General features: G+C 37.2%; 1 protein-coding gene across 13 annotated transcripts in view; it reads left to right on the top strand.

Annotated features, from left to right (window-relative positions):
• Nucleotides 1-51: 51 nt before the first annotated feature.
• Nucleotides 52-15,396, top strand: part of SLTM (SAFB like transcription modulator) — a 98,477-nt gene continuing 83,132 nt past the window's right edge. For 3 of the 13 annotated variants that reach the window (XM_049104046.1, XM_025472647.3, XM_025472645.3), the window contains exons 1-4: nucleotides 52-368; nucleotides 1,458-1,545; nucleotides 12,596-12,660; nucleotides 15,045-15,245. In XM_049104046.1, coding sequence (XP_048960003.1) covers nucleotides 207-368; nucleotides 1,458-1,545; nucleotides 12,596-12,660; nucleotides 15,045-15,245 — 516 coding nt within the window. In that variant the 5' untranslated portion in view covers nucleotides 52-206. Of the gene's footprint in view, nucleotides 369-1,457; nucleotides 1,546-12,574; nucleotides 12,661-15,044; nucleotides 15,246-15,396 lie in introns of all 13 variants that reach the window. The other 10 variants (XM_049104045.1, XM_025472646.3, XM_025472644.3 and 7 more) reach the window with 6 other exon arrangements.

Raw genomic sequence — 15,396 nt, 5'->3', positions numbered from 1 at the left:
CCCCGCGCCAGTGCGCACGCGCGGCCGTCATCCGGGTGCTGGCGGCGGCTGCAGGTTGCGCTGGGGTGGCGGACAGGGGGCGGGGCCAGCGGCTCATTGTGCGCAGCGCTGCGCGGCGCCGGCGGCCGCCGAGGCCTGGGTCGAAGTTGGCGCTGCCGCCGCCCTGCAGCCCACTCGCTGCCTCGGCAGCGCGCTGCTCTTCTAAAATGGCTGCCGCTACCGGTGCTGTGGCAGCCTCCGCCGCCTCGGGTCCGGCGGAAGGTAAAAAGATCACTGATCTGCGGGTCATCGATCTCAAGTCCGAGCTGAAGCGGCGGAACTTGGACATCACGGGGGTGAAGACTGTGCTGGTTTCCCGGCTGAAGCAGGTGAGGCCCGGCGAGGTCCGCGGAGGGGAGCGTAGGCCGCGCCTCGGAGCCCCCCGCTTCCGCCGCCGGGGCCCGCCGGGCTGCGCGGTGGGGAGGCCCCGGGCGGCGGCCGCGCGCGCGCGGGGAGGGCGAGGAGCCTCCCGCGGCGCCCCCGCCCCCGCCGCCGCCGCCGCCGCCGCGAGCCGCGCTGGGCCTGCGAGGGGCCTGCGAGGGGCCCGCGAGCCGCCCGCGAGGCGCCCGGGACCGGCCGCGGCAGCCGAGCGCGCCCCTACTCGCCCCGGGCCGGCCCCGCCGGGCTGCGAGGGCGGCGGCGGACACCCGGGAGGCGCTCGGCGCCCAGTCTTTGGCGGCGGCGAGCGCGTGCATTTCCCGGCCTCGGAGGGACTGGTTACTTTGGTGACTTCGGCGAAGTTACCGTTTAATTGTGCCCAACCGTTTCCTCCCCATCGGGGGGGGGGGCGTGTGCGTGTGTGTGTGCAGGGGTGGGGAGTGGGAGAGGGAGTTGAGGGGTGGGTCAGAGGAGCGGGTTTGTTTTCCGCTGGGTTTTCAGTTTTTGCATCAGAGCAATCTGCCTCCCTTTTTTTTTTTTTTTTTTTTTTTTCCTTCTCCCCGATCCCTGATTACCTTTCTGCTTTTATTTCAGCGAGCGTTGGAATTGTAGTAGCGGGGAAATAAGTTTGCATTTTAGAAATTAGGGAGACTCTTTGGAGTCATTTACTTCCGCAGCTAAGCAGCTCTTCCGCAATGGAGAATAGATTTTTGTTCGCTATGATAATATGTGATATTTAATTACCTCGACTCGGTAGAATTTAAAACTCCATGTGATTTTTTTTTTTTTTTTTTTTGGAGTCCTAATGATATTTTCTCCGTGAAAGTTTCTCTCCCTCGTGTAGTTTAATTGCTTGGGTTTTTGGTTTGTTTTTTTTTTTTTGTTTTGTTTTTGTTTTTTTTTTTTTTGAAGTCGGTTTATGAGATGACTGGCAATTCGAATGTCTTGAGGCTTGAGGTTTGCTAATTTTTTTTTTTTGCGTTTTTATAAAATAAGTTTAGATAGATTGTGTAGCATATTAACTTCTCTTTCTAATGTAGGCTATTGAAGAGGAAGGAGGCGATCCAGATAATATTGAATTAACTGTTTCAACTGATACTCCAAACAAGAAACCAACCAAAGGCAAAGGTTGTTACGAGTTATGAACATATTTTAAAATATATTTTGGTTATATAACTTGCCTCTGCTCTTGTGCCACTTGCCCTGTTTATATAGTGCTACTCTTCGCTATTTCCCTCTGGCACTCTGCCTTCTTGGGTCAAGGAAGAAAAGTTACTGTTGCCAGGCTCTGGATAACTTGTAGCCTTTAAGATTTGGCTAAAGCTAACCTGAAAGCGAGACCGGTTCTTTATTGCTTCCAAAAAATTTACACAGTCCAGTTTCATAATGTTGCTTCCTTCATGGTGTGAAGACCTAAAGAATAAAAAATACAGTTTAATACACGTCTACCTTGCCCCACAATTGGCAGAGTATTGATGGAATTCCTTCCAAATCTTTCACCTTGGCTCCTGCTGATTTTTTTCTAGTATATTAAAATTTTATAACCTTTATGTTTAGTATTTTGTCTTACTTGGTGAACTTAATTTCCATTTATGCTATTATACATTCTGATTTTCAGTGAAACTCAAAAAGACCTCACCAATCATACTAACAAGGTAGGGAAAATCCATGATTACTTAGCTTTAAAAAAAAAAAAAAAGGCGCTTTAAATTATAGGGTTATGTTAAGGATTTTAATTTTATGACTTTTAAACTAGGCCAGAGTATATTTCCAGGATATAGTGATTTAACGAATAGAGAAAAGTGGTTTTAAATGAACATTTTGACAATATAAATGGGACTTAAGTATTTTTTAGATTTTCTGGTAATTTAAGTCTTGACTTGAATAATTGTAAATTTCTCCCACCCTCCCGTAAGCATAGTGGCAGAGGATAGACTTGATGTGGGTTATCTGGATCCTGGTGCCTATTTACAATTTCCATATAGAATGTGTCATGGGCAGCTGCAGAATTTTAAAAAAATCTAACTTTCCTTACTGCTTTAAGTATCCTAATACCACTCTGTCTGCCATGTACCAGATTGATTATAGCTAGGGTAAAATGATTGAGTGGATTAACCTTGAAAAGAAGGGAATATTAACATTTGATCCTAAGCAATCTGTAGGCATTAATTAGGACCAGGCAGATCTTGATGCCTTCTCACTATTTGAGTCTTCATAGGTCTGCAAGAGTTCCCCTTTTGTCCCAAAGGAAATTGAAAAGGCCCAAGTAGTATTTCCTGGGTGGGATGGGAATAACAGAGGTGGAAATGGAGTTTAGAGGAATAACAAAGGTATCTTGAAGGTCTGTGGCTTTTAAATGTAACTCTGACTCAGTGTATCACTTTGAGAGATACATTTTCCTCTTGAGAGAAGCTTCTGCTGGGAAGCCTGTGCTGACAAACCAGAGGCTATTTCAAAATGAGGCATAGACATTTTGGAAATAAGTATATCAGGAATTAACCATATTTCTTATAGTGATTTTGATTCATGTCATTTATTTAACACATTGTGATAGTTCAACAGATGTTATGTATTAATCACAGTTCCAGATTACTCAAGCTAATTATCGATTTTAGCATCTAAAGTAAACCTCATCTGATATGTTCATTCTCACCTATTTTTAATTTCTTTGTGTATCTCTTTTTCAGTTATTAGGAACTTCATTCGTCTTACGTTAGAAATAATTTCAGCAATATAAAATTTTAAGAAGTTTTTTTCTCTCTATGCAATATGTACGTATAATTGCTTTGTTGATTTTATCTTTTATATGGATTATTAAGATATTTGAACTAATTTTTCCATGACACTGATATTAAGGTGTCTCCTGGTCTTTAGTTAGAAATTTAATCATTTGTCTGTAGCAGACTACTACTGAGTACTTCATGAGACTCATTATAGGACACACAAGGAATATAGCACTTGCCTCCTTAAATTCCATTTTACATTGGTTTGAAAATTCTATGAATTACAAAGAAATAATGTAAATCCCAAACTAAGAACCTGGTTTGAATTAATGTGCAATTAAAGATGCATATATATTTATTTTATTAAAGATGCTTGAAAGTAAAATTATTTTATGTCAAGTTTAAAAATAATGTTGGGGATCCCTGGGTGGCTGAGCAGTTTGGCGCCTGCCTTCAGCCCAGGGCCTGATCCTGGGGTCCAGGGATCCAGTCCCGCATCAGGATCCCTGCATGGAGCCTGCTTCTCCCTCTGCCTGCATCTCTGCCGTGCTCTCTCTCTCTCTCTCATGAATAAATAAATAAATAAAATCTTTAAAAAAAAGTTTAAAATGTTAAAAAATAAATATAAAAATAAGTATAAAAACAGTAAAAATCAAATTTGAAAATGGAAACCTAAAAATAACAGTAAGTTTTAAAATCAGGGATTTGTGGGACTCCTGAGTGGCTCAGTAGTGAGTGTCTGCCTTCAGCTCAGCGCACGATCCAGGGTCCTGGGATCAAGTCTCCACATTGGGCTCCCTGGTGGGGAGCCCACTTCTCCCTCTGTCTATGTCTTTCTGCCTCTCTCTCTCTCTTTGTGTCTCTAATGAAATAAAGAAATCTTTAAAAAATAAAAAAATAATAATAAAATCAAGGATTCGAGAAATACTATTTTAGTTTGATGTCAGTTTTTCAGTCTAATTGCTGAATTACTACATTAAATTCTTTTTTCCAAATCTTATTTCACTTAACAGTATCTACCTTGAAAATAACTTCATTTTGATCATATCACCCTTCCTTCAATAGTCTGTTTCCTTTTTTTTAAAAATTGGAATTTTTATTAGCTCATCTGTAAGACTTTTTAATTCTGAAATTTAATAATTATATGTGGTCAGGAGTCAGAAGAACAATGCTTTCTGTTTAAAATAGGAATATAGGAAGAAACCGTAAAGCTCATAGGTGTTCAGTATAAATAGTCTTTAGGACAGATTATTAGAAAAGGAAAACAAAGGGATTACTTAGAGATGGTCATGTAGACATCGGTAAGATAGAGCATATAATAGCTTGTCAGGTAAATAAATAATTTTTGCTAATCTTAAGATATCAAGTAAAAGCTAAACGATGTTAAGAAAGCCAGAGAGAAACTTAATGGGTCTGGAAAAATTACTTAGGTGAAATATTAAGCTCATTCTCTTATAATTGCAGGGTCACTGTTTCTTTAAAATGTTTTATGCTAACGTGTTTGTGTTTAGACAGTGGAGGAAAAGGGATCTGTATTAGTAACTATATTTTAGAATGTTTTTAAAACAAGTTTGTGCTTGTAATAAATGTTGATCATGTTATAGTTGGTTCTAATATTGTTTACAAAATTTGTTTGCATGTGGTTAATACAGTGAAAAGGTTTGTAGCTTATAATGGTTGTTCCTTCTGAGTCTTTTTTACAACTTTCTTTGCTCTGAACCTTTTAATAAGTAACATAGAAGAAAGCTTTACGGGGAGATTTACTGTCATATTATTTGGGTGTGTGTTAAGAAAGCAGTTAAACAGGTAGAGCTAACTCCTCATTAACTTGTTTAAGAGATTACAGACTTAAAGCTTCTTTTGCTTTACTTGATGATGGCATATCATAGTCTTGATTTTCAACCTTTAGGGCCACCTCTAAACTTCAGCAAAAAGTTATTTTATGTGGTTAATCAGTATAGTATTCAGAATTACCTATAATGCAGTACTTCTTGATGTTGAAATGTGCAATACGTGCAGACTTAGTAAAAGTTCAAATTACTACATGAAATCTGATTTTTTCCCTTCTGTAGAAACAAGTATAATTTGGGGCTATAGGTTTATCCAAACATCTAATGCCTAATTTTGTATGGAAAATACCGCAATGTTGGGCAGCCCAGGTAGCTCAGCAGTTTAGCGCCACCTTCAGCCCAGGGTGTGATCCTGGAGACCCGGGATCCAGTCCCACGTCGGGCTCCCTGCATGGAGCCTGCTTCTCCCTCTGCCTGTGTCTGTCTGTCTTTCTCTCTCTCTGTCTCTCATGAATAAATAAATAATCTTAAAAAAAACCCCACAATGTAATTAATTACGTTTACTGTGTAAAGCTTTCTAAAATTTGTGTCTGATAAGGATGTAGTAAACCACATAAAATGCATTTAACACAATGCAGTATTTTAGTGTACTTTAACTCTTGCCCTTTTTCTTCCAGCCACAGTATGTTTGGGTATTAAGGAAACTAATCAGAACTGTGGCATTGAGAAGGGCTTTAGGGACAGAATTGTGGTAGATATTTTTGGGTACTCACTAGGCTAGAAACTGTGGGAGGGTAAGGACATAGTCTTTCCTTTACATTAGTCTCTCTAATACCTAGCACAGTGCTAGGCATGTAATAGGTACTCAGAAAATATTTGTTGAATGAATACAGAGGGTCATATGATGGCTTTCTCAACTGCTTTAAAAAATACCCCTTTTGGTGCTTATTTTAATTGCCTATTTCTTTGTCAGAAGCACGTATATCAGGGATTAAGAGTTCTCTTCCAGAAGTACCTTACTCAATGGCACTGGTGGCTCCTTCTTAGGCAGTGATATGTAAAAGCATACTTACTCTCAGAACATGTGAATCATTGCAACGTCCTTTTATTCCTTACCATTTTGTTGCTGTGTTGGAAATCCTCATAACTTTTGCTGGAATATCGTCCAGCCTCATTTTCACATAACCAAAACAGACCTTTAACTTCTGCCATTAAAACCTGCAGCTTGTTTTCTGCAGTTTATATGGTGGATTATGTTTATCATCAAAGCACTCATGTACTTTTCCCAGCTGTTTTATTGTGTTAGATGTGGTGTGTGTCAAGGCAGGTAAAATTTTCTAGTGCTTTAAGATAGTGTGCTTCTTCCAAATTAGTCCTCTTCTGTGCATTCTGAATTAGGAGCAGAGGGCATTAAACTTTACCTCCCCTTTCATGAACTCTTGTAAACGAATTGTCCAGGAGTTAGGGGAAAAAAAATATTATTAGTTGGTGGCATCAGAAATGGTTTTAAAGAAAAGGTTGAGCAATGGTATAAGGTATAAGGGTGGAATTTACTAGTTAATTAATCAACTATGCTATATTTCTCACATATATGTCACAGCCCCAAGGCTGTGCATTTCTGGGGGTTAACTATTTACATCCTGAACTCCATGGCCTGAGTTAGTCTCACATGGCAGATCTGGTACCCTGGAATGGTAGTTTACCTTACGGCTTTACAATTGTTTTCCAGATTATAAAAAGGGAAATATGTTCATTAAGAAAAATTCGTAATCCAGAAGAGTACTAAAAGGTGAAAATTGCCCATAATTCCACCACCCTGAATCCATCACGTGTGTTCTTTGTTGATCTAAGGTGTCTACATACATGTGCCAAACTCATAGGAGTTTGATGTTTACGGACTGTTTTTTTTTCCTTTTCAACAACTAAAATAGGTTCACATTATACATGGTGTTTTGTTAAATGTAGATAGAATTGAAGTTTTCTCTAGTCTGGAGAATCTGAAAACAATAATCTTCTTCTTACATTCTTTTCTTCTAGCTACTTAGTTATGTATGCTCTGTCATCCTAGTGGTTCCATAATGTTAGAAACATTTGAGTTTTTAAAAATACAGATACTAGGCTCCTGCCTCCCCAGAGGCTTGGTTTTGGCTGGTCTGTTGGGGTACAGGGTTCATTATTTTCTAAAAGTTCCCTAGGTAATTCTCATGCAGTTGGAGTTTTAAGAACCTCTGACTGCTCTAGACTAGAGTTTGAAGCTTGGCATCATTGTCATTCATTTCTTTCTGCCTGTCCATTTGCAAATTGTTTCAGATACTTTACATTTTCCTTGCATTGCTTTATTTGCTATTTGACAGTAAGGCTAAGGGTCAGCTGGTAGTATTTTCTTTTTATTGATGGAATAGAAAAATAACCCATTAAAAATTGAATCCTATTTTTGCTGCCATTTAAATTAAAATCTCATGTGTACACACATGCATGTATTTTGTGTGTATGTGTGTTTTTGTTTAGTTTGGTTATCTTTAGTCAACAAAGTTAGCAGATTTTTAAAGATATGCTTTTGATATTTTCTAGAGTTATTATAAGGACTGTGAATTATCTGCAGTAGATTTAAAAAATATTAAAATGATCTGTTGGATGACTGTGATGTTTAAGAAAATGTACAGAGTGTTTTAGAAAGATTTCATTAGTAAAACATGAGTATAATAGAAGAGATGCTAAAACATTGCATGCAGTTGCATGCAGACAACACAAAGCATAGTCTGATTATTTTAAGATACTCCATGCATTTGGGGAGGGGAAAGGTTGTTGCTGGAAACATTCACATTCAGTTTGGCTTGTATTCTGAATCCCTCCTCCCTCTCTCAACAGCAATTTTATGACTAAACAGTTTCTATGTTTTATATCTTTTGTAAATGTTTATGAAGAAGAGTTACTCAAGTCACAAAGTTCTTGGGCAGAATTACTTTAGATCTACTTATTAAATGGAGTTTTTAAATTTTATTTATTTTATTTATTTTTTATTTTGAGGTATTTCTGAACTTGAAAAGGAAAATTGCAAATCCTTAGGCCATTTTGCCTTTGGAGGAGAAAACCAATTTATGACCTAGAATCCTTTATTCATAATTTTGAAATATGGAAGTTCTGAAAATTGAAAGTTTTAAGTTTGTTATCAAAAGTGAAGCTATTTATGGTATTTATTTATAGTCTTGATTTATTTCATTTTGTGTGAATATGCATGTTTCATTGCACAAATATTTCTGTGATTGATTGAGAGACCCTGTTCCAGAAGCCACTGGGAAGTTTAGATTAATAAATGGTATATATACTGCCATACTCTTCTAAAATCTGAAAATTCTGAATTATCCTTAATCCTAAAAATTAAATAATTGTGGATCTGTACATATTTATGTTACACAAATAAGAAAGTAAGAAAGTGTTTCTAGCATCACCTTCCTTTGTTGTTTACATTTTTACTTTGCTGTTTTATTTTAGACCCTAAAAATCACGCAAGGAATATTGCAGTGCTTTTGTGTGAAATAATGTAATTTCAAAAATAACCGTGTGTTACTACTATGATAACTTAAAATGTGATGTTAATTTTGCTTCCATTTGTATTTTGTTATTCAGGCTATCTTTACTGTTCAAGTTATTTTCTGGTTTTGTTCCTCAAAGCATTGAAGTTAGCCTTCAGGGGTAACTGGCTGGCTCATTTGGTAGAGCATGTGACTCTTGATCCTGGGATCATGAGTTGAATCCCATGTTGGGCATACTTAAAAATTTTGTTTGGAAGAAAGGGCAGCTCAGCTGGCTGGTTCAGTTGGTGGAACATGCAACTCTTAGCATTGTGAGTTCGAGCACCACATTGAGTTTAGAGATTGCTTAAAAATAAAATTTAAAAAAAAGTTAGACTTCAGTTGCATTAAACTTTTAAGTTAGTACCCTCATCTGGATTGTACCACCTTCCTTTACACCAACTCACATTTCTGTGGCACATGCCAGAGTCCTTGAAGGACTTAAAGATTAGTTGATTAATTTGCTGTAGGAGTTTTGACAGCACAGGCTTAAATGGGAGCTAGAAATAGACATGGTTACTGACTGTACAAAAAAGTGCTGAAGGTAGTGTTGCTTGTTAAGGGGGATTTGGTTTCCTTTTAGTTATTTCTCACCTGTGACATAAGTTAGGAATCCATAGAGGTACTTTGTAGCATCATTGAAGTTTGGAATTTTTAGTCCTTACTGACAGGATAGGGCTGCACATGGGGCTAGTTTGCCTGGCACATCATCTCTTCTTGTTGCAGTGAAGGATGAACAGAAATCCAAACCTTGTTACATCCAACCTAGGGACTTATTCCATTATTAGGGAAATTACCTGCTCTTATATAATGTTGTACTAGGTCTAGGCTAGATGATGATCCTCAGAGCTTTTTAAAATGTGAATTATATTTTGTATGGGAGAAGGATGATACTTTTCTCATAAAGGAAGAAATTTCAATGTAATTTCTAATTCAACGTGTGTGAAGTAAGCCCAACAGTATAGATTTTGAAAGCAGTCAAAAGCTAGAGTGTAAAACCGCAGGGTTTCGGTTTTTATGGTTTTTTTTTTTTTTTTGAATGATCAAAGATGTTTTTATAAAGTTTGTTCATGACTTCATTCTAAATGTACAGAATAAAAAATGATGTCAATTCATTCCTTAGACGCCAACCAGAATTTTCTTGTCTCAAAATTAAAAGATCAGTTTCCGAAGAGGGTAGAATTTCAGTTTTCTTAAACACTATGTACCTATCAAGTTATTACTACAGTTTCATCACTGTATGTTTGAAAACTTTGTCCTTTAGTTTTATGTTTACAAGCTGATACATTAATGTCCAGTGCTTTTGTGTGATACAGCTGTTTAAAACAGTAAGGCATAGAAAAGTTGGGCCTTTTTGTGTTCTTCGGACTCTTCTGGGCTGTTTATCATGGGGCAGGTTACATAATCTTGGAGTCCTACCTTTAAACATTTTGTAGATGTGGCTTTTAGAGTCTGTTTACATTAAGAGAGCATTAACAACCGGTAGCTACTCACAGATCTAATGGCTTTCTGGGTTTTGAGAGGTGGGGATAAATAGGCCTGGGTTTAAATTGAAGCACGGCCTTCACTAGTTCTGTAATCTGATTAACTTTTGAGCAACAGTTTCCTTTTTTTTTTTTAATAGAATGGGGATAATAGTTTCATAGTAGTTAGGAGGATAAAATAAATAAATAGATTACTGTATATAAAACATTTATCCTAGTGCCTGGACCCTGGAAGCCACTTAAGTGGGGATGGTGTCTGCAGTGTTGGTTTTGTGGCTGTGGTGCAATTTGGTTTTCCTTTAAGTAAACTAAAACAAGTGAAATTCACTGAAGTGTGCAAAGTATACATAGTTTGTCACTATGCTGAAGACTGCCATTTCAAAGATAATATCTTTAAACTGAGTTAATTAACCACTCCTTAGTAAGATAATGTCTTTTAAGTAGGTCATACTAGGATGTAATGGAAAGAACTTCAGACTGGAAATGAGAAGCCTTGGCTTCCAGTTCTGACATCATCATTTACTAGCTTTGGACAAGCTACTTAACTTTTCAGGCTCATTTTCTCTTTCCTAAGATTGTGATTACCTGCCCCATGTACCATAAGGTGCTTGGGAAAATCAATTGAACTTAAAAAAACAAAACAAAACAAAAAAAAAACAACTTTGCAAATTAGGGCACCTGGATGGCTCAGTTGGTTAAGTGTCTGCCTTCAGCTCAGGTCATGATCCCAGGGTCCTAGGATTGAGCCTTGCATCTATCTGTCCCCTTCTCAGTGGGGAGCCTGCTGCTTCTCCCTCTGCCTGCTGCTCCTCCTGCTTTTGCTCTCTCACATTCTCTCAAATAAATAAATAAAATCTTTTTAAAAATGCTTGTAAATTGTAAGGCAGTTTATAATTGTAAGCAGCAAATACTATTTGCAAAGGTTCTGTAGGCATCCGTGTCCTTTCCCGTCCCCTGCCCCTCCCACCCTACTCCCGCCCCCAGTGCTCTACTCTGTAGATTACTTGGTAGTATGTTTTGGCATCCTATATTTTTAAAAAGCGTACTTTTCCCAAAAAGCAGCATCTTTAAGGTTTTATACTATGGAACTTCCTCTAAATGTGATGGAAGAATTTAGTGAGCTCTTTCTTACCTGATACTGTTTTCAGAGAAGGAACATCTTCACTTATTTTTGTTCTTTTAAATTAGTAATAAACACTTTCTGACCCCCCAGACTTTGTTAGTTGTCCCTTGTAGTAACTTCTATTTCCTATTTTCCCTAAAATACACACACACCAACATTCTAAATAGGAAATGAATGCCAAACAAGCTCCATCCACACTTTCTCTTTGGATTCATGCAGGCGTTTGAGAGACTGAGACAAGCTCTCTTTTACAAACTCTTTGGGTTTAAAAAAAAAAATCTCTTAATCCTGTTTTTCACATACCTGGAAGGATCAGAATCTTGTTGCTTTTTTATCACTCCTTCAAGGAAAGGTTCTCGAATTGAGAGTACATGGAGGATAGGGGCTGTGGAAGAGACTCAGAAAAGGGAGGTACATTGACTTTTTATTTTTTATAGCCACCTTAAACCTAAACTCTCTACCATGGGAGTCACAGAAGCTTGAGATAAGCACATGGCAGTTCAGTTTTAGGTGAAGGGAAAAGTTGATGGATAAGTTGGCTTCAGGAAAGAACATCCATTCACATTTCAAAATAAATTAATTATAAAAATTAAATACTAAAGTTCTAGCAGCTGTGTTTTTTTATATAGCATTTCTGATGCATGGGTGATTCAGTACGTTTTTGTGAAGTAGCCTAAAAATGTAAACTTTTAACATTGGCTCTGTGGAAAATATATGTTTCTTCAAATGTGGAAAGTATTTTAAAAGTCCCAACCACTGATTTATAAAGTGTGAAGATGCAAGTTGGGTTGGGGAGGCCTGTAGTCTGTCTGGGAGCTATTAGCAGTTTTCAGTCAGAAGTCATTTCTCGTTTCCTTAAATCAGTTAAATCAGTCATTTTGTCAAGTCCCCAGCACCATTTATATTTAGGCCTTTGGAGAAATAGAAGGGTAAAAGCAGTCACTTGTGCTTAAGGAATTTTCTAAATGGTGAGTTGTATTTGAGAGTACAAGGCAATAAATAATCAACTGATGGATTGTAAGATGCAAATTAAAGTATGAGAATTTCATTTCAGAGAAAGCTTGTTGAAGAGTAGCACTTAGGGATGGCTTTGTGGGACACATGAGTCTTGAACTTAGCTATCACATCTGGTGATAGACAAAACACCATTGAATGGTGCTACTACTTCTGGGATAATTGAAGATAAGAGAATTTGAGTGTCATAAATAAAAATGTATTTTATATGTTTATACCTCAAGTCAGTTAAGATGATGGGTTCATAATAGGATTATTTGTGCAGTTCATTTTAGTGAAGCAGCACGACATTCTTAAGAAAGCTTTTTTGTTTGGGACAATTATGAGCAGGTGGTTTATATGCAGTTTGCAATATTTTTGTCAGTGATTTGTGAGTAGAGAGTGATTGATACTGTGGGGTAAACTACTGAATGTTTTTTACTCTTAAAGTAATATAAATATTGGTTGTTAGCCCATTTTCCTTCTTTCGCAGGTAAAAAACAGGAAGCAGATGAGTTGAGTGGAGATGCTTCTGTGGAAGATGATGCTTTTGTCAAGGTAAAGTGTTAATTACTCAGGTTAAGATGTTTATTTTGCATGATGAATTCATGCACTTGAATAAGTGTGGAGGTAAAATAGAGACTAATGTAGCATTGTCAATTTCATTGTAGTTGAGAATTATAATAAATAACTTTGTCTTTAGTTACATGATACATAGGGCTAAAAATAATATTTGTCTAGGCCTTGAAGTAGAAATCAGACATAGGGACCAGAGGAACAGTGACAAGACAGTTGATATGTTAGTTCCTGAACAAGGTACCGCAATGAGAGTATTGATCATTTATTTTTCATCTCCCCATTGCAATTAGCTTTTGAAAATATACAGAACTTAGATTAATGTAGTCTTTCAAATGGAGAGAGAGGATTGCTGATGTGTTGCTACTTAGTAAAGAGCAAGTTAAGAAATTTGTTTTGCCCTTTAAAGACACATTCAAGCCAGGTCTTTTTTGGCTAAAAATGAATGCATATCAAGACTGACCAGCCAGAAAAATAAGTATACAGTTTTAACTGGAGTTGTGGCAGTTCTAGGAATAATTTTTAATCACAGTTTTTTTTTGTTATTTTGGGTTTTTTACTGAGTAGTGTGGCACTTGCAGAGATTATTTAATGAGCACAGTTCCTCTTAAATTATGTACATTTATACCCCATATATTCCATTTTCTGTGTACAGTTAGTCCATATGGTCATAACATCTTTGGGTGTCTGTGTGCTCTACTGTGGAGTGAGCTTATGTCTATTCTCCTGGCCATCTATCCTACTGCTTAGCTCTCTACCCTCTCACCATGCACACACAGACCACAGAATGTACCACATGTCCCACACAGTGCACTTCATACTTTGACGGTTCGTATACACAGAAAGAAACATGTGGTTGAAGATTTAACCCTGAAATCAGATAATTTCAGGAAATACTTGCCCAGGGAGCCATTAAAATTGATGATTGCATGCCTGTAATCGCTTTTATTTGAGCCTTTCAGTACTCTTCAGTCTGTATTCTGTTATCCTTGTGATATATCTTCCTTTAGGTTTATTCCTTTGCTCTTATTTTCTCCAGGTGTCTTCACTAGCAAGGGTATGGTTAAGCAAAAATTATCCATTAGCTGGAAAAATATTGTGGCTTAGTAAAACAAAACAAAACAAAAAAACAAAAAAACACAACCCTATAATTTTCAAATGTCTAACTTTCAGCTCTTCATAAAAATCTTATATTCATATGAAATGTTAGGAGGACAGATATACTTCTATTTAGCATAATATAGTATTGTCTTTTATATGTGTTGCAAAGGATACCTTTGTTTTATTATTAAGTGAACCAGGTCATAATACCTAGAAGAACAAAAGACTTTAAAAAAAAATAAGTATTTAAATAAGTCTTCAGTTTCTTCTTTCTACTATCTTTTTCACTTTGGAAGTACCGGCATATGTGATGTATTTGATAGAAATTAAGTGAACATACTTGTCTCTCAAAATTGGTAATTTTGGGATTTATACATTAGAGTATCACCTATTGCCTAGATGTGAATAATATAGCAATTGCTTTCATTTATAAGTGAGGAGAGTGATCAGAATTGATTGGTACTTAAGAGTAGATAAAGTTCCCTCGGTGATCTCCCTTGGTTTCGTTTCTTTTTCTTTTTCTTTCCTTTTTTTTTTTTTTTTTTTTTTTGCATTTACTACTGTTCTAAAGTCACCTACTCCATTTTCAATCTCCACCATTCCCTCACTCTTACATGGTGAGGTTGGTTAAACCTATCGTCCCAGAGATGCCCTGCTCCTAAGCACTCCACATTCCAATACAATCATATTCCTTTTCTTTGCCTGCCTCCCCAGAAATTTGTTTTCTCACTGCAGTTCAACTCTGAATGATTAATAGTCATGCCCCTGCCCTTTTCCCCTTTTAACCCAGAAGGCTTTTCTTAAATATGTTATATTTACCATAAGACTCGGGAAAGGGGAAGAATGGTCATTGCTTTGGACCCTTTCTTTGCAGTTAAAGAAGAAACTAACTAGTAGCAATTAGATTGCTACTTTGTTTCCACTGAAGTACTGTGTTTTTATAAACTTTGAAGGGCAAACGGAATTCCTTCACCAAGACAGTCCCAACCTGTGTTCCCTTGCCTAACTGGATTATGGCACAGTCATAGATTTCAAAGCAAATCACTAAGTGTATTTGCTTATTTCCGTGACTTTGGGATTTGACTCCCTCTATTTTTAAAGACATAGTTAATATGTAAGGTCAAATGATTGAACTTTGACTTTGGGAATACTGTCAAGATATGGTAAAATTTAAAACATATAGACATGTAAATTACCAAAAACGTTTGGTGGATAGCCTACACTACTTTGCCTCTAGTTGTACCAAATTTTCTTACCATTAAAAGGACTGTGAATTGGAGAATCAAGAGGCACATGAACAAGATGGAAATGACGAACTAAAGGACTCTGAAGAATTTGGTGAAAATGAAGAAGAAAATGTACATTCCAAGGAGTTACTTTCTGCAGAAGAGAACAAGAGAACTCATGAATTAATAGAGGCAGAAGCAATAGAAGAAGATATAGAAAAAGAGGACACCGAAAGTCAGGTCTTTAGCCAGTTTTTTTTAAATGTGACACAGATAAATTAAGTAATAAATAATAAAAAGTAGTTTATTTTAGTTCAATGTGGAAGTCTCAGAATTTTCAAAAAATATATTTTTGAAGTTATTTATAAATCACTTGGAATCTTACTAGCTT

The sequence above is a fragment of the Canis lupus genome, chromosome 30, assembly GCF_003254725.2.
Source record: "Canis lupus dingo isolate Sandy chromosome 30, ASM325472v2, whole genome shotgun sequence".
Lineage (NCBI taxonomy): Eukaryota > Metazoa > Chordata > Mammalia > Carnivora > Canidae > Canis > Canis lupus.
Note: the sequence above shows the minus strand (reverse complement) of the source record. Positions and strands in the feature narration are given on the sequence as shown.